At 46.8% G+C, this 22,546-nt stretch overlaps 2 protein-coding genes across 2 annotated transcripts; one reads left to right on the top strand and one right to left on the bottom strand.

The window, feature by feature from the left end:
- Positions 1-335: 335 nt before the first annotated feature.
- LOC124665820 lies at positions 336-1,610 on the bottom strand. Its single transcript, XM_047203192.1, has 2 exons — positions 1,221-1,610; positions 336-1,124 (listed from the first exon to the last, which is right to left on the bottom strand). The coding sequence occupies exons 1-2, from the start codon at positions 1,608-1,610 to the stop codon at positions 336-338; spliced, it is 1,179 nt and encodes a 392-aa protein (XP_047059148.1).
- A 3,001-nt stretch (positions 1,611-4,611) lies between these two features.
- LOC124684701 (desmethyl-deoxy-podophyllotoxin synthase-like) lies at positions 4,612-6,210 on the top strand. Its single transcript, XM_047218966.1, has 2 exons — positions 4,612-5,502; positions 5,584-6,210. Exons 1-2 carry the CDS (start codon positions 4,612-4,614, stop codon positions 6,208-6,210), a joined length of 1,518 nt encoding a protein of 505 aa, XP_047074922.1.
- The last annotated feature ends 16,336 nt before the right edge of the window (positions 6,211-22,546 follow it).

The following is a 22,546-nucleotide window of genomic DNA, read 5'->3' as shown; positions in this document are numbered from 1 at the left end:
ACAATCTATTGATTGATTCCTTTGTTCATACTTCATATACAATCTATCCTTTTAAACGAACGCTATATACTTCAGCAGCAAATAATTTATGAAGAATAGCTAGTTGCATAGTAAGTACAACCTATTGATTGATTCCTCCTTTTCAAACTCACCACGCATAATTGAACAAACAGATTTCCATTCCATTAAGCCCGAGGGCGCTGTTACAGAACATTGTTCAAATCAAATACAGCTGAATTCATCAGTCTGTGAAGAAAGCTATGCTTCAGCAAACAAATAATATCTGAAGAATAGCTAGTTTCATACACAAGTTACATTTGCACAACTGGTCGAACTTAGAATTTGGGCTTGATGTAGAGATCGCGCCTGCACATGGGGCACAGCGGGTTGCTCTCGAGGACGGCCTGCATGCACGCGCCATGGAGGACGTGGGGCTTGCCGCATCCCGGCCACGCCGCGAGGTCGTCGCCCTTGAGAAGCTCGTAGCAGACGCTGCAGCTCTCCTCGTCCTCGGTGGCCACCACCCTCCTTCGCTTCGCCGGCCTCTGTCCGCCATCCGTGTCGTTGTCGTCGTGGCCGCACCGCACCGGTTCCGGCAGGTTGAGCTCCATGCCGGTGAAGCGGGTGGGCCACGGCTTCTCCATCATGTCCTCCAGGGCGGCGCGCATGTGGTCCATGCTGTCCGTGCTGTTGGCCCGCCGGAGGATGCCGACGTCGACGAACACCTCGATGCGCACGGCGCCCGGCGGGAGGCTCACCTGAGACGCCAGGCTCGTCCATAGCTCTCGGAGCCGCTTGCTGCAGCCGTCAGGGTATATGAGGTGCGCCAGCGAGGCGCCGGCCCAGTCCAGCGACCTGGCCCCGTGGCCGGCGGCGGTGATGAACCGGAGCTGATGCTCTCTCGTGCTGCCGCGCGCTTCCATGCTGCCGTCCGACGACGATGCGGCCGAGAAGCGGGTGTAGCGGTAGTGCACCAGGATGTGCCTCTCTCCTCCTCCTTCTTGTTCTTGATGCGGAGCGTCCGCGGCGGCGACCCGCATGAAGCCGGCCGTCATCCCTGCGGCGACGAAGTGCGGGGCCGAACCTCCAAGAAACCGCGGGATGTGCCTCGTGGGGTGTAGCATCTGTAACGAGAGCGCTTCAAACTCGCCGTCGCTTTCCTCTTCCTCCTCCGAATCATCATCATCATCATCATCATCGCTGTCCTCCCGGTGGGTGACCATCTGCGCGTCGTCTCCATGTCCATGGTCGCCGTGAAGAAGAAGCGCCTGTTGATCCTCTCCGAGCTGGTCCTGGTACCCCATCAGCAGGTCATGTATTGCCTGAACGTCATCGTCGCTGACGACGTAAGTAGAGACGACCGCGTCGGCGGCGGCGGCGGCGGAGTCGTCGTGATGGTCGTCGTGAAGAAGAAGCGCATGCTGATCTTGTCCGTGCTGGTCCTGGTACCCCATCAGCAGGTCCCGTATTGCCTGAAGGTCACCGTCGCACACGAGGAAAGCAGAGACGATGGCGTCGTCGGAGGCGGCGGCGGAGTCGTCGTGGTGGTCCCTTTCCAGCCAGAAGCCGTCGTCCATGGAGCGCACCGGCGCGACGGGCCTCTCCGCCATACGCGTGCCCGATGGATCCCCTTGTCTTCTCCTGCGCTCGTGTGGTACCTAGAGAGGGAGATGGCTAGGGTTTGGTGCGTTTGCTAATTGCTATCACAGGGTGGGATTCATGCATGCATGGGTGTTGTGCCTATATCGTCGTGTGAGAGTGAACTGCTTACACAGTCGGACTCCAAATCGATTCCCAGTTCAAGTTGCTGACACAGCCAGCTAGCCGGGTTGAGAGTCGGACTCGATCGATTGGCCACCGAGACGTGCTTTGGGTAAGTAATGGGCAAGCAATTTGGGCATGCAGCAGGCTGTATGGAGAAACAAAAGACGCGTCGTCTTTTTGCGGCCGGTACTCGTGTTGCGGGGCTCGTTGACGTACTTGATCGGGGGAACGGCAGCACACTACATGCGCAACTGTTTTACATTCGATCGATCGGTCGCTCAGATGTATCGGTGGATCCATCCCAATGTCAGCATGCATATATACATTCACTATGTACGTACACACAATGAATTAGCACTTGCCGTGTGCTTGTGCATCATGTACGAGGAAATTAATTAAAATCTAGTAAGTTAATATAGTATCTAGGATTCTCTTTTCTCGGGCACTTTTAAAATTAAAGTACTCTACGATTATTTAACTGCCCAACGAGCCATGTGTCCTAAGTTCTAACTCTACTGAAAGATGACAAGATTTTCTCAAGAGTTCAAAGGGCGACCTTCGGTGCCGTTGGCCACCGCTCACATGCCGCTTGAAACTAGGTGACTTGAGGGATTCTTACTCCAGTTATATGTAAACATATATTATTGTTTAGAAAATAAAATAAAATGATCAATACAATGTAATAACAAACCATTTAGAAGTCGTTTGGAAGCCAGGCCTTCATTTCGTTTGTAGCATTACATTGTAATTCCAGAAATGGACACTTGTTTGGTTGCCACAGGAATTGCAAATGACATCAGAATTTAATATTGAATTTGTAAATGGCTTCCATAGAGAAACGCAAATGACAGATCTCAGCTTGGAATCGTGTTTACCCATGGAGTTATTTTGCTGGATTTCCTAAATGAAATGACGGCCCAATTCTGTGGCAACAAAACAACTCACCTATGGAATTCAAAAATCAATTCCAGGATTTCAGGCCCAAATGATGGATACCAAACGACTTCTTACATTTAACTATTTATATATTAGTAATTTTATCATTAATAATTGGTTAAAGATTACATAGTTTGACTTTGACTAAACTTTATCTAGAATATTCGAAGTAATATGGACCGGAGTGAGTACTCCCTTGTTTGTTATCGCTTCGAGTTTTCTCTCTGTTGATTTTTTTTCCGGTAGAAGTACTTGTGTATGAAAGTTCAATTGATGCATATCCATTTCACCGGTTGGTGCGTAATTATATAATCGAACAAATAAATTTCACTTTTATCACACCAGCGGGCACCGTTACAGAGATCTATCAAATCATATACAACTCAAATGATTTATTCATCGGTTGATGAATAGATATGAATCTGAAGAATGCTATACTTGACACACGCCGGGGTAACCTGTCCTCTAAAGGCGCGCTCGCTCGAGATTCGTTCATCTGCAAATCGATTCGGGATTTCACTCTCTCGAGAAATGCACTTGTAGCCTGCACGGGATATCACGTGCACGTAGCAACCGTTCATCTGCAAATAGATTCGGGATCTCTCTCTCTATCTCTCCCCTATTGAGAGCCGGTGACATTGTCTGACACACATCCAAGGATCTTTCTTATTCACTCTGCCACCACCTAGCTTTATCTCTTCTCCCATGCTCTTTCATTAGACCCTAAAATTTGTATATATCCTATCTTTTAAATTAAATGTCCATTTTATATTTCAAGTGCATATTTGTGTTCCAAATGAAAATAACTTTGAAACAATACCAATTTTAAATATAATTTGACATGTTTAAAATTTTAAATTTTAAAACATGATGAAACTCTATGAAACCTAATGAAAGACAAGAATTTCCATCAAGTTTCGCTGAGTCTCAGACCTCAGAATAAACCTGATTTCATAAAATTCTAGCAAGTTTCACCAAGTGCCAAACCTTAAAAAAATTAAATTTATCAAAATACACTCAGTATCACTATGTCTATAATTTTCCATAAACACAACAGAATTCGGAACCATACTACCTCATGATCTAGGTTTAAACCTAATGAAACCTCATGATCTAGGTTGAAACCTAATGAAACTAATTCAAACATGATGATGCACATCGAAATAAGCTGTTTAAAAATATATTTTTCGCTAGATTTTCGTTAAGTTTTTCAAAGTTCATCGGGTTTCAAAAGTCAATTTTTAAATACTGTCAACATATATTCAATATTGGTATTGTATTGTTGATCTCTTCAATATGAATCCAAATATTCGAACGGTTTTAAAATTAATTTTAAAACCTCATTTTTTTTGTAAGGCAATGATTACACAAGGTTGATTTCCTGGCTCTGCCACTATACATGATCTTTGAGATCTATAGTAAAATTTGAAATACTACATGGCTCAAGGAACTAGCCCATTATTTCAAAAATTTGGAAATAGGAAAAACAAAAAAAAAAGATTGGCAAGTAGTCTTCACCACATATATGAGTATTTCATTATCTTACAAACAAAAGACCCATCAATACACCTCACAGGAAAGTGTACTGGTATATCTTCTTTTCCTGTTGATGAAAAAAGGTTAAAAATGGTAGTCATAACAGATCGAACCGTGCTTTGACTTTTTTTAATGTTGTAAGAAACTAACGAAGTCGTCGCTAATCTAATATGTGTGGCTTGCACGATTGTTTTAAAATGTTGCGTGGCCTGATCACTTACTCGAACAAGAAATGTAATTGCATAAAAAACTCAAGAAAGAAAGGTTCATCCATACAGTTCCAATAATTTGGGCATCATAAAGTTGTTTAATCTCGCATCCTATCCTATATCCTATCTTGAGCGGCATCGACCCCGGTTGGAAGCGCAACAAAAAATGGAAGATACCTTTCACTTCTACTGTGTCCCCGTCGGCTTTGCTCTGGTGTCGTTGCTCCTTGTGTTTGCCAGGTGCAGGCGTTCGGCGGCGCATGGTCTGCGGCTGCCGCCGGGGCCATTGCAGCTGCCTGTCATTGGCAGCTTACACCACCTCGTCGGGAAGAAGCTCCTCCACCGCGCTCTGCGTGACCTGGCCCTGCGCCACGGGCCGGTCATGCTGCTCCGGCTAGGCGAGGTGCCGACGCTGGTGGTATCGTCACGGGAGGCGGCCCGCGAGGTGATGAAGTCCCTGGACACGACGTTCGCCACGCGGCCTCTGACGAGCCCCACCCTGCGCGTGCTGACCAGCGACGGCCGGGACATCGTCTTCGCACCGTACGGGGAGTACTGGCGCCAGCTCCGCAAGATCGCCGTCACGGAGCTCCTCTCGGTGCGCCGCGTCCTTTCCTTCCGCGCCATCCGCGAGGAGGAGGTCGCCGCCATGCTGCACGCCGTCGCGGCGGCCGCCGCCGACGGGCGCCCCGTGGAGATGCGCGCGCGGCTGACCGCGCTCATGGCCGACATCACGGTCCGCGCAGTGGTGGGCGACAGGTGCAAGGACCGCGACGTGCTACTCCGGGAGGTGGACCACGTGGTCGAGCTCGCGGCGGGGCTCAACCCGACCGACCTGTGGCCGTCGTCGTGGCTCGTCGGCCGGCTGTTCGGCGGCGCCGTGCGGCGCACCCAGGAGGTCCAAGACACCATGTTCGGTGTCATCGACGGCATCATCCAGGAGCACCTGCTGGAGAGGAAGGGCGACGGAGAAGCTCAGGACCTGCTCGACGTGCTGCTGAAAATACATAAAGATGACGGTGGGCTCGACATGGTCGCCGTTAAAGCCGTCATCTTCGTGAGCACCCTGTCTCCCTTGTGCCTTGTATTAAGGGAGAGCAACTACTAGCAGCTGAGTTTTTGATGGATGCGCATGCAGGACATCTTCAACGCCGGAATGGAGACATCTTCGACGGCGCTGGAGTGGGCTGTGGCGGAGCTGATCAAGAACCCAAGGGTCATGAAGAAGGCCACGGCGGAGGTGCGGCGAGCCTTCGAAGCCGGAGGCACAGTGGTCGAGCAGGCGATCGGGGAGCAGCTGCCGTACCTGGGCCTCGTCATCCGCGAGACGCTCCGGCTGCACCCGCCGTTGCCGCTCCTCCTCCCGCGCGAGTGCCGCGAGGCGTGCCAGGTGCTGGGCTACGACGTGCCCCGTGGCACGCAGGTGCTGGTCAACGCCTGGACGCTGGGGCGCGACGAGCGATACTGGCCCGACGCGCCGGAGGAGTTCAGGCCGGAGCGGTTCGAGGGCTCGGCGGCGGCGAGGGACTTCAGGGGCGCCGACTTGGAGCTCCTGCCGTTCGGCGCCGGCCGGAGGATGTGCCCTGGAATCGCGTTCGGCCTGGCCAACGTGGAGCTCCCGCTTGCCAGCCTGCTGCTCCACTTCCGGTGGGACGTCGTATCCGGCTCGGCAGAGGAGTTGGACATGACCGAGGCGTTCGGCATCACGGCTCGCCGGAAGGCCAACCTCCTCCTGCGCCCCGCCCTGTGCGTGCCTCTTCCTTGACTTCAATGGGCGCTGAATGCTGCTGATACGACATTGTTGCTTCACAAGATATGCATCGTCTCAGCTTGATGTGTTGGTGTCAGTTAACTCCTGTAAATGTTTGTGTGGCTCAGCTTGGTGTAAATTGGATTTGTTCAGACTCTTCAAACAGTTCGGCTCCCCATTCACGAGGGAATACATAATTCTATGACGACGAGTGCTTAGAGCATCTCCACCGGTAGCCCCCCAAATAGGCGTCGGCAGGAGCGCCGGCACAACGTCCTCTATTTGGGGGAGCTGTTTCCACACCTGCGCCCTCAAAACGGCGGTCTCGATAGAATTTTTTTTACAGAAACTACTTAAAGTTTCATTTTAATGTCATTCAGGATCGAGGAATGAATAATATTTTCGGACAAATCCGATGAAAACATTATTCACTCCTCAACCCCGGATGACATATAAAACCCGATTCACATGATCGCCCGTAGCTCTCTCCGGTGGTCTCTCCCCTGCTCTCTACGGTGATCCTCCGTCGATGATCCCCTGCTCTCTCCGCCACGAACGTCTTGTAGGCGGCTCTATCCGCGTCCAACGCCTCCTGACGCAGCTGCCGCTCCAGGTCCTCCCGCCACCGACGGTGATCCAACTCCTGCCTCTGTAGGCGGAGCTGCAGCTCCGCCAAACGCCGCCACTCGCAGACTTCCTCCTGAATCTGCAACCGCCGCAGCGCAAGCTCCTCCCACCCCCTCTAATGGCGTTACCGGCGCTGGGTCAGCTCCTCCCGCCGCCGCGCCTCCAGGAACTCCAGCCGCTCCGCCTCCTCTTGCTGCCGCGCCACCCGCCGCCGTCGCGCCTCCTCTGTCACCCGCAGCCGCCGCTCCGCCTCCTCCGCCTCCGCCCGCTCCCGCCGCTCCGTCTCCTGGCGCTAGCGCTCGCCCGCGTCGTAGGCATCTACGGTCGCCGCTAGCGTCGCCTCTTCTCACGTCTCATACTCTGCGAGCTGCGGGTCCACCTCCACGACTTCTACGGCCGCCTCTAGCGCCGCCTCCTCCCACGAATCTCACATTGTGCTATTTTCTAGGGTTTTTGCAGCAATGGCGGAGGAGGAGTGAAAGATCGAGATGTCGCCTAGAGGGGGGGGGTGAATAGGCAATTACAAACTCTTGCGGATTTGTCTTGTATGAATGCGGAACTAAACTATCGTTTAGTTAACAAGCACAAACCCTAAATATGCTAAGCTCAACTAAGTGTAACAATAGCAACTAGAGCTAAGCAAGATAGGCACAAGATATATGTAGCACAAGTGATAGCAAGATATATGTACTTCAAGCACGATGGCTATCACAAGGAAAGAGAGCTCGGGTATAGAAATAACCGAGGCACGCGGAGACGAGGATGTATTCCCGTGTTCCCTTGCTTTGCAACAAGGTACGTCACGTTTGGAGGAGTGGAGGTCCCACGAAGGATTCCCCGCGCCATGAAGGCTCACCCTATTCTCCGAACCACACCCACGAAGGATAATGACCCTTTCCTTATGGTTAGCTTTTCCTCCGCTCCGGAGATGGCAAGCTCCACAACCACTTCACAAGCTCCACGAAGGAGAAGCCCGGGCCTCTTCACAATCTTCTTGAAGAGATCACCGGAGCACCAATCACCAAGCCAACTAGGAGGTCACCCTCCAAGAGTAACAAGCTCACGGTCTCTCACTCGAACAAATCGTGGTGGAGAGCTCAACACTATGCAATGATGCAAAACAAGAACACCGGAGGTGTTCAAGTCCTTCACACTCAAATCCCACCAAAGCAACGAATGCTAGGATGAGATTGGAGAGGAAGAACAAGGGGGAAAGTCAACCAAAGACTCCAAGATCTAGATCCCAAGAGATTCCCTCACTTAGAGAAGAAACGGTTTGGTGGAAGCGTAGATCTAGATCCCCTCTCTCAAATCCTCAAATATGAGCAAGAATGGTTGGAGGATTCAAGGGGAAGAGCAAGTTCTTCAAATGGTAGCAATGGAGGAGAGAGAATGGGAAGAACTTACTTGGCTCAAGGTGGAAGAAGCCTATTTATAGCTAAAGGGGAAAAATAGCTGTTGGGGGAAAAAGACAGAAAATCGGGCAGAAAAACGGGCCAGAAAAACGCCCCAGCCGGCTGCCAGGCCGGCTGACCGGAAATGGCGCTGAGGCAGCCGGCGGCCCAGCCGGTCCGACCGGCCCAGCAGCCGGGCGGGGCCTGTGCTGCTCTGGGCGGCGGATAGGCAAGGCAGCGCCTGGGGAGGTGGGCCGCCGGCGCGCCAAAGGCCCAGCCGGGGCGCGCGGGGCGAGCGGCCCAGCAGGGGCAGCGGCGCGCGGGCGGGCAGGCGGCCCAATGCCGCGTGGGCGGCGCGGAGGCAGCCGGCGCGGGGGAGGCGCCGCGTGGGCTGGGCGGCGGGAAGGCGGCCCGGAGTGGGTTCCGGCCGGGCCGGGGAGGGCGCCGGGCAGGCCGGTCGGCGGACCGGGCCTGCAGCCGGTTACGGGCCCAATGCCCCTGGATTTGGCCCGGAAGGCACCAGCCCCAGACCCGGCGCGGACCGGGCAGGCCGGCGGCCGGGCCGGTCAGGCCGGTCGGTCGGCCGGTCCATTTTCCCTTTTTTCTTCATTTCTTTTTCTTCTTTTCTCTTTTTCCTTTTTCCCTTTTTCTTTAATAACAAATGCTCCCGAACTCCGAATCGCATGAAACCAATTTTGTTTGGAAGATAACAACGAATGCTATCTTATAGAAAGTGAAAACCCAAGAATATGTAGGAGGGGATTTTATCATGAGTATAAAAGGTAGAACCTTATATCATGAATAACCGGTAAAATCACCCAACCTCGAAAACGCAATAGAGATGCATGCGAACTCCGTTTTCGATGAACTTGGGCTTGTTGTAAAGCTAACAACAAGCTCAAGAACCTCACATCGAGAAATACCAAGAAGCAATAAGAATATGCAACGCATGCAAGGATTGAGCTCCCTAAGACGATGTGATCAAGTTAACCAACCGAAAGCCCCTCTTAATAGTGCGGCTATCTATCCTATAATCCGGTCTCCCAACATCCACCTTGAGACCGGTAAAAGGAAAACCTAGCAAGGCCATACCTTTGCCTTGCGCATCCCGCTTGATCTTGATGATAACTCTTCAAGCTTCACTCAAGCCGAATGCCTCTCTTGACCAATGTTGCTTCGTGACGACTCACAAATGCTCCCCCATACACTATGATGGGAAAGCTCCATTGATGCACATCTTCACAAGTCCATTATCATCAAATGGACGGCAAGCTTCAAGTATGTGATTCACTTGAGACGCTCGTCTTGAACTTGCCCAACTCAACCTTGTATCTTCTCATACTCACTTAAGATAGAGCATGGCTAATATTGAGTTCCACATAAGAACTCCATCTTCATTTCTTCTTCTTGATCATATCACATATATATCTTCATACCGATGATCTTGATGCCAATACACAAGGTATATCTTTATCTTCATGGCATCCATACTTGAATCCAACACATGGAGAGCAAGTAGTACCTATGGAATACTCCTTCATATAAACTCAATTAAAACATTAGTCCATAGGGGTTGTCATTAATTACCAAAACCACACATAGGGGCAATGTACCCTTACAATCTCCCCCATTTTGGTAATTGATGACAACCACAATAAGATGGTTTATATAATGAATATTAGTGACAAGTACGCAACTTATCCGAGAATAAGTTGTATACAAGAGGTTGTATTTGATATGGTCAAGTAACACAAAGCTACTAGCCCATATCAAAACCGGCTCTACTCACACAACTACAACAAATGCAATGGATGTGAGTAGAACCAATATATATAGAGAAAACTCCCCCACAATGTATGCACGTGTGATGAACATGAATTCATTGCATACATTGTCAAGATTAACCTTTGGGATAGTTTCCACTATATATATATATACAACCATGCAAGACATATAAATATGGAATGCATGAGAGGCAAAACACTTAAGCACAAACCAAGCTTAAGTATAAAACCATTCCCTTAAACCCTCTAAACTTCTCCCCCATTGGCATCGATTGTCAAAATGGGTGAAAAATTTAGAAGGCCAATATAATGTGAGTTCCTCCCCAAAGTGTGCACTTCTCATAATTTGAGTGGAATCAAGTGCACATATCCAATGATGAATAATTGAAGGAAATCAAACTATATTGAGGATCAAAGATTGCATAAAGATAACATGGTGAGGTGAACTTCAACAAATAAAGCAAGCAATCAAAGATCCAATTGGACAAACAAGGATATCATGATAAGAGAGATATAGTGCTCTAAATAAAAATAAGAAAGCTCCCCAAGGTTCGTGCACAATTTATAATGTTTGTATTTGAATACAATATGCACAAACATGGAATCCTCACTCCCTATATATATCATTTAGAACACAACTAAGATAAAGAGAATATGCTTATCAAGAACAACTTTAGTCCAACAATCACGAGATATGAGTGCATGAAGAAAAACAAGGAGACCAAGCACTCATAAATCTTCTTTACCAACACCACTAAAAACAAAAGAGTAAAAGATGGTTGGCAAAGAACAAGGATATCAAGATGATGGATTAACGCTCTTATGTATATAAGTTTCTAAAGTGGACATAGTGATCCATAAAGAAACATGCACACACAAGAGGTTAACAAAATAAATAAGACAAAGATATCCAAGATGAAGTCATGAAATATACCAAGAATGTTAGCTTAAAAAGCATATATAGCCTATGGCTTCCAATTTTCACTTATGGTATATGAATGAACTTCAACCAAATAAAATCTCAAAAAACATCACAACTAACAATAAGGGAAGTAAGGCTAGTTGAAATGTTTTGAGAAAGGCAACAAGTATCACAAATACGGATTTATTTCACAAATTCATCAATATTGCACACAAGAGCTCTTTGAGGAATTGATATGCAATAAATTGCTAGAGGGCATATTTGTGATAGGTGAATCATAAAATATGATATATATATAACCTATCATATGCATCTTCTCAAATTACTCAAATGTTCAATAAGAAGTTTTATTTTAAAAGGGTTTTTCAAGAACCGCAATATTTTTTTTGAAATAAATAATTTCATGCCAAGATACAACCTACAAGAGGTTGGATGCTATATGAGAATGCATGAATAGGATACTTGTTACCGAGATAGCAATGGCTTGATGTAGTAGATAAGAGTTCATCGATCATCCTAGCTTGACTCCAATTCTCATATGGTGACAACACCTTCCTTATAGATGAGACAAGCCTCCATTGCATCTCCAATGTACCTAAAACAACATTCAAGTACATCTTGATCCCCAAACTTATTGGGTCCAAAATGGTTAGACTAACCACAATACATAGGATACACTCCATATCAATATGTGCATATTTATAGATGAAATTTGAATTTCATGCACATCTTAGCCGTTTAGGATTTGATGGAGTATACCCTATATAATGGATCGAAGAAAGAAAGCATGCTATAAATATAAATAAGTTACATATATAAGCACGCACAAAGACTTTTAAAGATCCAAGAAAGATATACTTTGGACAAAACACCAAATGAATTGAATAAGGCATAAAGGTGTGACCAAACAAATTTGTTGTCCAAATTATATCAAAGACGCAAATCACAAAAGATTTATTGAACAAAGTTCAACAAATGAACTAAGAAGAAACCATTGAGCATAAAGGATGAAATAAAGCAAACATGCTCAAAGATTTATCTCATTCAACAAATAAAGCATAGAAGAAGGAATGAGATAGCAAAACTCCCAAAAAGAGCAAGGTTCGAATAAATAAATCAAACCCTCTACACTTTTCACAATGGCACAATGTACCGTAAGGAAAAGATTTGTCTTCCAAAACAAACACTTGATATGAATCAAGAGAATTTATCAAAAGATTTTTCAAAGGGACAAAGAAGACATGTGGGAGCAACAAAGATTTCTTGGAAATAAAATAAGTAAATAAGAAGCAATCCAAGGTGAAGATGATCCATGAATTCAACCACATACAAGGTTATCAATTGTGAAAGACAATGAGTATATTGGAAATAATTTCCGGTGGTGAATTTACAATGATAGTAAGGATCAACTACACAATAAAAGGCATAGGATAAGTATAGAATTAAGCACTATGCACGGATAAAGATTCTTGATAGCTTCAATTAGTCAAACAATCACGCACGGCAATGATTAGAATAACTTGAAGCAAATGGTGTCCCAAATAATATATAGAGATATGTATTTGAGGAAAAACCACACCAAGAATATCTTATTCAAACAAGAACCCACAAGGTGAGTAATAAATTTTTTTTTATTAGGAATGGAGCTTGTTTGAGCAAACATGCCACCTAGGAACAAGATAATTAAGAGCATCAACTCTAAGTGGCATAACCTCATATGTTCACATTTTCTAGGCTTGTGATATGTACAAAACATATTACTCCCCCATAATGTGATAAAACATTTCTTCTAATCAAGAGGCAACTAAAATTCGACTAGAGATGATTAATGGATATTTAGAATTTGAATTTCTCATGAGTATGACACACCACATAGTGACTAGATAATCTTGGAATATCAATACTAAGTGGTGGTACCCATGTACACACATTTTAAAGAAAGAGAGATGCACAAAGCTTATCACTCCCCTAAAATGGGATGTTCCATTAATCACTTCAAAGAGAGCCAAATAAGATATCATCAAGATGCATTAGGCTCAAAACAATACACAAGTATATGGTGAGTCAAACAAACATACTTGAATACACAAGATAAGCAAGTAAGACACAACACATACATACACATATTTGGTACAAAAACCAAACATGCAAAGGGGCAAGTAACTTACAATAAACATGAAGAGTTGAAGTATAAGTTACCGCAAAGAGGAACATTGGATATAAGATATAGATGATAATCCATACGACTTGGCTTGGTAAAAATATAATGTATGAAGATCCCTTAATTCTTCATGAAGTAGCCAAGTCTCCAATGCCCTCCTCTTGTACCTATTGATCAAGTTTGAGATTGTTGGTCCCCAACCAAGTTGGGTCCTAAGAGGTTAGTCACAATAGGCTTGGCAACCCAAATGGTTCTTTTCTTGAAACCACTTTGAGTTCCAACAAACTTGGCAAACACATTGCCATCCTTATCCTTCCCTAGAGAATAATCATTATCAACAATTATAGGGTTAGATAAGGTACCACCTAAGCAAGAAGAAGCAAAGTGCCCCTTCTCACGACATAAGTAGCAAGTGTTCCCCTTTCTCTTCTTTATTGATTTCTTCTCTTGGGGAACAATATCTTGATTCTTCTTGGGAAGTGGCCTATCTTTAACTTGAGGTCGAGCATGAGCTTGACCTTGACCTTGCGGCCGTTTCCCTTGTTGTTTCTCACTCAAGTGCTTCTTCTTCTTCAATGGGCATGATCTAACATGATGCCCTTCAACCTTGCACTTGAAGCAAACCAACGTGGCCGGATCCTTGACTTTGTATTGGCCCTTCTTCTTGTTGCTCTTGCTCTTGGACTTGTTCTTGTTATTGGAGTTGAATCCAAGTCCACTCTTGTCATTGGGGGATTGTTGCACACTTAGCATCTTGTCAAGTGCGGATTTCCCTTCATGACGCTTTTCCAAGTCTTTCTTCAAAGAAAGGACTTGGGCCTCGAGCTCTTTGATTTCCTCTATATGGTTAGTAGAAATACAAGTACTAGAGGAAGTAGAAGCTTCATTGTTAGAGCAACAAGGCAAAGAAAGTAATCCAACAAAAGGTGTATCACTAGTTTGACTAGATGGATTACAAGGACTAGCACATGGCAATATAGCATTCGTAGTAGAGATTGTGCTAATGTCCACATGAGGCTCACAAGATGTTACCTTGGTGATACTAGCCTCATGAGCTAACTTTAGCCCATCATAGGAAATTAGAAGGTCATCATGAGAGCCCGAGAGCTTTTTATGACTTTCTTCCAATTCCCTATAATTGCTAGTTAGCATCTCAAGTTGAGCCCTCAACTCAACATTCTCCTTTAAGATAGATGCTTCACAAGAAGTAGAATTAGTAGCACAAGCATCAACAATAGTTTTCTTATTTTCATGCATATAGGATTCAATTTTTTGTGTAAGCATAAAATTAGTATGCTTCTCATCTTTTAGTTCATGCTTGAGGAGAGTGAATCTCATTTCCCCATTTTCAACATGGGACTCCAACTCCACTATGGTTTCCCTATATTTATAAAAGGTATCCATAGAGTGTTCGAGATTAGCACGAGCTTCTTTATTACCACGAAGAGAAGCATAAACCATTGCCATATCATGCACCAAAGTATTATATTCTTCATCATTATCATCATCATCATTCTCATCATTAGAGGACGTGTTAGGAGTCAAAGTAGGAGATACCTTTGATCCATTTGCCATAAGGCACATGTGCATACCGGAGGATGAAGATGAAGATATTCTTGAATCCTCATTTGAAATCATGTCTTGATCCATAGAGTGTTCGGTTTCCTCTACATTGTTAGTCAACAAGCAACTAGAGGAAATAGAAGCATTTTGATTATGGGAGCAAGACAAGGCAAGCATATCATCATGAGATCTATGTAAGCAATTTACACATGATATGCAAGGACTATCAACACAAGCATGTAGATTATTTTCAATGCTCGATGTGTTTAAGTCCAAAGAGGAAACATTGCAATGAGATAGAGATGAATAGTCATCACTATTGAGCACAATATCAACATTGCAATTTCCCTCACCACTCACCATATCATTACCTTGTGTCTTGCAACACGTTGGTGAAGTGGAAGTAGATGATATATCATCACGACCGGAGGTGGAAGCAACTTGGAGCCCTTCATGATGTGAAGGGGAAGAGAGCTCCTCGGAGTCACCACCGACCAATTTAGAAGTGGATCCACCAAACATTTCCTTAAGCTTGATCCACATCTCATGAGACGATTTTCGCTTTATTTTTATCAAGAACCTACGAAAATCGGGTCTCAAGGAGAATAAAAGCTCATTAGATACTTGAGCTTCAAGATGTAAGTTTTTCTCATCCTCTAAAGATAGATTTTGAGAATCCATCGGAGGAGAAAACCGACATCTAGAAATTGCTCTATATGTGGACACAAGGTCCGAAGATTACAAAGCAAGCAATTTCGCCACAAAAGATAATTTGTGCCATTAAAGACAATTGTGTCATTGTGCACTATACTAGCCGACATCTTTACTCTCAAGGCGGTGAAGCCTTAAACAAGGAGAGACCTTGCTCTGATACCAATTGAAAGATCGAGATGTCGCCTAGAGGGGGGGGGGGTGAATAGGCAATTACAAACTCTTGCGGATTTGTCTTGTATGAATGCGGAACTAAACTATCGTTTAGTTAACAAGCACAAACCCTAAATATGCTAAGCTCAACTAAGTGTAACAATAGAAACTAGAGCTAAGCAAGATAGGCACAAGATATATGTAGCACACGTGATAGCAAGATATATGTACTTCAAGCACGATGGCTATCACAAGGAAAGAGAGCTCGGGTATAGAAATAACCGAGGCACGCGGAGACGAGGATGTATTCCCGTGTTCCCTTGCTTTGCAACAAGGTACGTCACGTTTGGAGGAGTGGAGGTCCCACGAAGGATTCCCCGCGCCACGAAGGCTCACCCTATTCTCCGAACCACACCCACGAAGGATAATGGCCCTTTCCTTATGGTTAGCTTTTCCTCCGCTCCGGAGATGGCAAGCTCCACAACCACTTCACAAGCTCCACGAAGGAGAAGCCCGGGCCTCTTCACAATCTTCTTGAAGAGATCACCGGAGCACCAATCACCAAGCCAACTAGGAGGTCACCCTCCAAGAGTAACAAGCTCACGGTCTCTCACTCGAACAAATCGTGGTGGAGAGCTCAACACTATGCAATGATGCAAAACAAGAACACCGGAGGTGTTCAAGTCCTTCACACTCAAATCCCACCAAAGCAACGAATGCTAGGATGAGATTGGAGAGGAAGAACAAGGGGGAAAGTCAACCAAAGACTCCAAGATCTAGATCCCAAGAGATTCCCTCACTTAGAGAAGAAACGGTTTGGTGGAAGCGTAGATCTAGATCCCCTCTCTCAAATCCTCAAATATGAGCAAGAATGGTTGGAGGATTCAAGGGGAAGAGCAAGTTCTTCAAATGGTAGCAATGGAGGAGAGAGAATGGGAAGAACTTACTTGGCTCAAGGTGGAAGAAGCCTATTTATAGCTAAAGGGGAAAAATAGGCTGTTGGGGGAAAAAGACAGAAAAACGGGCGGAAAAACGGGCCGAAAAACGCCCCGGCCGGCTGACCGGAAATGGCGCCGAGGCAGCCGGTGGCCCGGCCGGTCCGACCGGCCCAGCAGGCCGGCGGGGCCCGTGCTGCTCCGGGCGGCGGATAGGCAAGGCGGCGCCCGGGGAGGTGGGCCGCCGGCGCGCCAAAGGCCCGGCCGGGCGCGCGGGCGAGCGGCCCGGCGAGGGCAGCGGCGCGCGGGCGGGCAGGCGGCCCAATGCCGCGTGGGCGGCGCGGAGGCAGCCGGCGCGGGGGAGGCGTCGCGTGGGCTGGGCGGCGGGAAGGCGGCCCGGAGTGGGTTCCGGCCGGGCCGGGGAGGGCGCCGGGCCGGGCCGGTCGGCGGACCGGGCCTGCGGCCGGCTACGGGCCCAATGCCCCCGGATTTGGCCCGGAAGGCACCAGCCCCGCACCCGGCGCGGACCGGGCAGGCCGGCGGCCGGGCCGGTCAGGCCGGTCGGTCGGCCGGTCCATTTTCCCTTTTTTCTTCATTTCTTTTTCTTCTTTTCTCTTTTTCCTTTTTCCTTTTTCTTTAATAACAAATGCTCCCGAACTCCGAATCGCATGAAACCAATTTTGTTTGGAAGATAACAACGAATGCTATCTTATAGAAAGTGAAAACCCAAGAATATGTAGGAGGGGATTTTATCATGAGTATAAAAGGTAGAACCTTATATCATGAATAACCGGTAAAATCACCCAACCTCGAAAACGCAATAGAGATGCATGCGAACTCCGTTTTCGATGAACTTGGGCTTGTTGTAAAGCTAACAACAAGCTCAAGAACCTCACACCGAGAAATACCAAGAAGCAATAAGAATATGCAACGCATGCAAGGATTGAGCTCCCTAAGACGATGTGATCAAGTTAACCAACCGAAAGCCCCTCTTAATAGTGCGGCTATCTATCCTATAATCCGGTCTCCCAACATCCACCTTGAGACCGGTAAAAGGAAAACCTAGCAAGGCCATACCTTTGCCTTGCTCATCCCGCTTGATCTTGATGATAACTCTTCAAGCTTCACTCAAGCCGGAATGCCTCTCTTGACCAATGTTGCTTCGTGACGACTCACAAATGCTCCCCCATACACTATGATGGGAAAGCTCCGTTGATGCACATCTTCACAAGTCCATTATCATCAAATGGACGGCAAGCTTCAAGTATGTGATTCACTTGAGACGCTCATCTTGAACTTGCCCAACTCAACCTTGTATCTTCTCATACTCACTTAAGATAGAGCATGGCTAATATTGAGTTCCACATAAGAACTCCATCTTCATTTCTTCTTCTTGATCATATCACATATATATCTTCATACCGATGATCTTGATGCCAATACACAAGGTATATCTTTATCTTCATGGCATCCATACTTGAATCCAACACATGGAGAGCAAGTAGTACCTATGGAATACTCCTTCATATAAACTCAATTAAAACATTAGTCCATAGGGGTTGTCATTAATTACCAAAACCACACATAGGGGCAATGTACCCTTACAAGGAGGGATAATATATACCGCCGGTGAGGCGGGAAATTTCCCGCGCGGTGTCGCGGCGGGAGAATTTCCCGCGCGGCGTCGTGGCGGTAAAATATCCCGCGCGGCGCCCTGGCGTCACCGACAGGCGGCTCCCACGCCCAAAAATTTCAGCCTCGCGAGGTGCCGGCGCGCCCGATTCGCGCCCTTGGCGAAGGGGCCGGCGGGATTGCCGGCGATTCTATTGGGCTGCAAAATTGGCCGGCGCCGTTTGGGGCGCGCCTGTGCGAGCCCATTTTGGCTCCCGGCCCCCAAAATGCTATCGAGACCGCTATCGGGGCCGCCGGTGGAGATGCTCTTACTTCGTTTACTTTTGTCAGTAGTAGGTGGTGATAGAGGATTTGTTTTACTTTCCTCACTCGGCTGCTCCTGGATTTTTCGTTTTTATTCCATTGTCCTTTTGATAGCTACCCAAATGGAGCCCGAGCTCCGTAAAACTTTTTTCTCATATTTGAAAATAATATTTCAAAGTTTTAAAAATCTGGAAAAAAATGTAGAATATATTTTACTTTACCAACGTTCAAAATCTTAAGTTAAAGCTACACAAAAATGATAAAATCTACCCCTTCCGATCCTTAGTAGGTGTGGAGGCTTTAGTTTAATTTAATTTAATCTAAATTTGAAGGATCTTAAGTTGTGATTTTGCACGTTGGTAAGTATAACATTATCTACATCTAGCCATCTAGGAGATATATTCTATTATTCTTCAAACTGTTGTTTTTGATGTTTTGGAAAACATGCTATGGAGTCCGAGTTCCATTTGTCCAAACCCAACTCGGTCTGCGCTTTAGGGGCCGTATTGATTAAAAATATAATTAATCAAAAGTTAAATTTACTAATATAATTACATATATAAAAATATCAAAAAATACGGTATCAAGTAAATGCACCATAAAAAATATGATAAATATATTAATATTGATTTCATGTTATTGATAATTATATTTCTTTCTATAAAATCGATCAAACTCGTAAGCTTTGTTTTCATTTTCAAAAAACTTAAAAGTATGATTTTTAATTTTTAAAAAATAAAGGATTACATCTAGCTCGGTCTCCATTTATCCACTTTCCTATACGAAAGGCCTATGTAATGCATAATCCTATCATAACCACAAAATACTTTATTGCAACATCTTTTATTTTGTTTCATTCCATAAACTCCTTCACCTGTAAATGTTTGTTGACACAGCTCGGATGTTCTAGGCGTTTGGATATTCTTCTATAACAGGTCATAGACATAACCTTCTATAAAAAAGTGATAGACATATCGTGACGTGATGGACTTGTGCGGGGCGGGGTGTTGTCTGGGATCATAGCAACGTCTAGTCCTCCGTTTAAAAAAATGGTTATATCTATTTCTGTAATTGCTATCTGGCCAAAATTCTGCAGATGTTAATGGTGTCATTAGAACAGTTTTAGATCTCTGATTGATAATTTCGTTGCCTTATGTGTTTCCAAGTAATTCTATATCTTTGTACCATTATTTATTTCCTCTTATCCCTGGTTGATGTTGATGGTTCAAGATTCAGTGAACCAGCTTATCCTCGGAGTTTACTACTCCAATATTGTCTAACTCTAGAGCACACTTTGAATATCTAACTGCTGCGCCAACACTTCCCAAATACAAGCTCTTCTACCCCTGGCAATTCTAGCTCCTCAATGCAAGCAAATGCTGTGTGGGCATGAAAAATATAGCTACACACATGAAAAATACATCCAGATTACGAAACGGGGATCCGCTTGGTTGTTCAATTCCCTTCTTCCACGCGCATTAGGGACAAGATTATTTATCATTCACATATGTGCCTCGAACTGCAGCTGTAATGGTTTTCAGCAATCTTTGCATAGTACCTTTGTTAGTAGTTGTACATCTACAATATATTTGTGTCAGTCTGTAGCTCTCTGTTTCTTCTTTCTTACCGTGTAGTTATACTCCTTAACACTGAGGTTATCTATGTACACTTTTCCCCTTCAATGTGAAATGATACTCAGCATGTAGAAATATATGTGTATATCTTTTCTGCGCATGTTAGAGAATATGCATACCTTTTATTTATCTGCACGTGAGTGTCCAGGCTGAACTCAAGCAAGAGCTGCAAGAAATAACAGTTCAGATTAACAAAACGAGTGCTCGAGTCCAACATAAAACTTTTGTCAATTCCATTTTGACGCGAGTAATTAAATTGTATTCTGGGATTTTGAAAAAATGTGGAATGATTTTCCATTGAATTATTTGTCTTGAGAGCCACATGTTATATGTACATAAGAAAATCTGAGCCAACTTAATACGCAAGAAATTCGGTCTGCACGCAAACAAATATCTCTTAAAATCCATTGAGTAGTTACAAATTTACAATGGTATATCTCCAAATAAAATATAGCTGTCTTAGTTCATCCACAGATCGATGAACTCATGAGTACATCATCAATCGGGAGAATTTCATCTCAAAAAGAAAAAAATAAGCAATCTGAAGAATTGACACATTGCACAATCTTCTACTACAACTGATGCACTGATCTTACTCTAGTATTCGTCTATCGGCTCGGGCTCGATGTACAGCAAGCGCCTGCAGATCGGACACATGTCGCTCTCCCTGAGAACCAGCTCCAAGCACCTGCCATGGAAGACGTGCGGCTTGCCGCACCCTGGCCACGCGGCGAGGTCGTCACCCTCCAGCAGCTGCAAGCAGACGGGGCAATCATCTTCCCCGGCGACTACCCTCCTTCGCTTCGCACGCCGTTCGTCGCCGTCCGTGTCGTCGTAGGCGGCTTCATCTTCATCATGGTCGCACCGCACCGGCTCCGGCAGGCGCAGCTCCATGCCGATGTGCCACTCGGGCAACGAGTGCGCCACCATGCTCTCCAGCGTGGCGCACATCCGCTGCATGCTATCCGACGTGCAGTCCTCCTGCCGAAGGATGCCGACGTCGACGAACATCTCGACGCGCGTGGCACGCGGGCGGCGGGATGCTCAGCTCGGCGATCAGGCTCGACCATAACTCCTGGAGCTGCTTGCGGAGGTGGCTTCCGGGGTATACCAAATAGGCAAGCGAAGCGCCGGCCCACGGCAGCGACCTTGCCATGTCGCCGGTGTGCGGAACGATGAACCGGAGCTGGCTCTCCTTCGTGCGCCCGCGCTCTTCCAAGGCGCCATCCCAGGCCGTCCGGAAGCGGGTGTAGCGGTAGCGCACCAAGATCTTCTTGTCATTTCCCTCGTCTTGGCTCTCCACGGCGGCCACCCGCATGATGCCGGCCATGCTCCCGTCGTCCTCCTCTTCTTCCTCTTCGCTGCCTTCAACGTCGTACTCGGAGTCGGAGTTCACCGGCTCGTCGTATCCATCGCCCCCCTCCACCTCCACCTCCTCGCCGGTATCGTCCTCAAACTCCTCCTCCGTCGTCTCCGGAAGGGACATAGGAAGAACGTAACCCTCGAACCGGACGACGACCTCGCCGGCGGCGGGGAGGCACCCAAGCCGCACCAAGTAGAAGTAAACCTCCTTTTCCAACACCATCCCGGGCCGCAGATCCACGCTGGGTCTCTCTGCCGACAGCTGCGCGAGCGCTCGGTCCAGGGTGACTGTGTGGACGCAGGCGCCGACGACGTCCTGGCGGGCGGCGCTCCCCGGATCGACGAGGGAGACGCGGGTGAGGCAGACGCGGTCGCGGCCCTTCATGAAGGCCCTGTGCGTGAGTCCGATCGCGAGATCCACGGACCAGGGCCGGCGGGACAGCTGCTGGTCCAGCGTCTCCGGCACCGGCGGGGGAAGAACGTAGAAATCGAACCGGACGTCGACGGCGGCTGAGTCCCCGTCCTCCAGCCGGTTCACGTACACTAAGAACTCTCCGTCCAAAACCAGCTCTGGCAGCAGCTCCCAGGCGGCACTCGATGCCGACAGGTGTCCGATCGGGAGGTTCAAGGCGTTGCTCTTGACGCAGGCGACCACGACGCCTTGGCCGGCGGCACTCGCCGGGTCGACGAGGGAGACGCTGGTGAGGCAGACGCGCTGGCCATCCTTCAGGACAGAATCGGAGCTCCAGGATTGGCCGCTCTTGACATCTACGAATCGCTGTTGATCCATGGCCATGATCAATCGACACGGAGCGTATCAATCGATATCTTTTCCGGTCTTCCTCGTCAAGAGATCTCTTTTCCGCTCGCTCTTCGACTGGTTTATTTGTGCATTAACGCAAGCATGATTCTGTGATTATATACTGATTGAACAACTGATCAGACCGATTCGAATTTGCAGTCTTGGAGAATCGGAGTATTTAATCCACAGCTGAGTGTTACTCGGACTCCCCGACACCGACATGGATTCAAACCCGGAGAGAGAAAAGAGAGACCACAGTGAGCAAGGCCCGTGCAGCTTCAGCCCGTGCAGCTTCCGTAACAGCACGTAACATGTCCCTTATTTTTCTATCCCTTAAAACACGAGTAAAGGGCCCTGTATTCACTTTT

Source organism: Lolium rigidum, chromosome 1 (assembly GCF_022539505.1).
Source record: "Lolium rigidum isolate FL_2022 chromosome 1, APGP_CSIRO_Lrig_0.1, whole genome shotgun sequence".
Classification (NCBI taxonomy): Eukaryota; Viridiplantae; Streptophyta; class Magnoliopsida; order Poales; family Poaceae; genus Lolium; species Lolium rigidum.
The sequence above is the reverse complement of the archived record's forward strand: the minus strand, read 5'-3'. Positions and strand labels throughout refer to the sequence as shown.

What these genes read in the sequence shown, in the direction of transcription:
- LOC124665820 (XM_047203192.1), bottom strand. Translation starts at nt 1,610, where the DNA reads ATGGCGGAGAGGCCCGTCGCGCCGGTGCGCTCCATGGACGACGGCTTC. An exon ending in ATGGAGACGACGCGCAGATG is followed by an intron (nt 1,125 to 1,220) that starts GTCACCCACCGG and finishes CTCTCGTTACAG; the next exon opens with ATGCTACACCCCACGAGGCA.
- LOC124684701 (XM_047218966.1), top strand. Translation starts at nt 4,612, where the DNA reads ATGGAAGATACCTTTCACTTCTACTGTGTCCCCGTCGGCTTTGCTCTG. An exon ending in CCGTTAAAGCCGTCATCTTC is followed by an intron (nt 5,503 to 5,583) that starts GTGAGCACCCTG and finishes ATGCGCATGCAG; the next exon opens with GACATCTTCAACGCCGGAAT.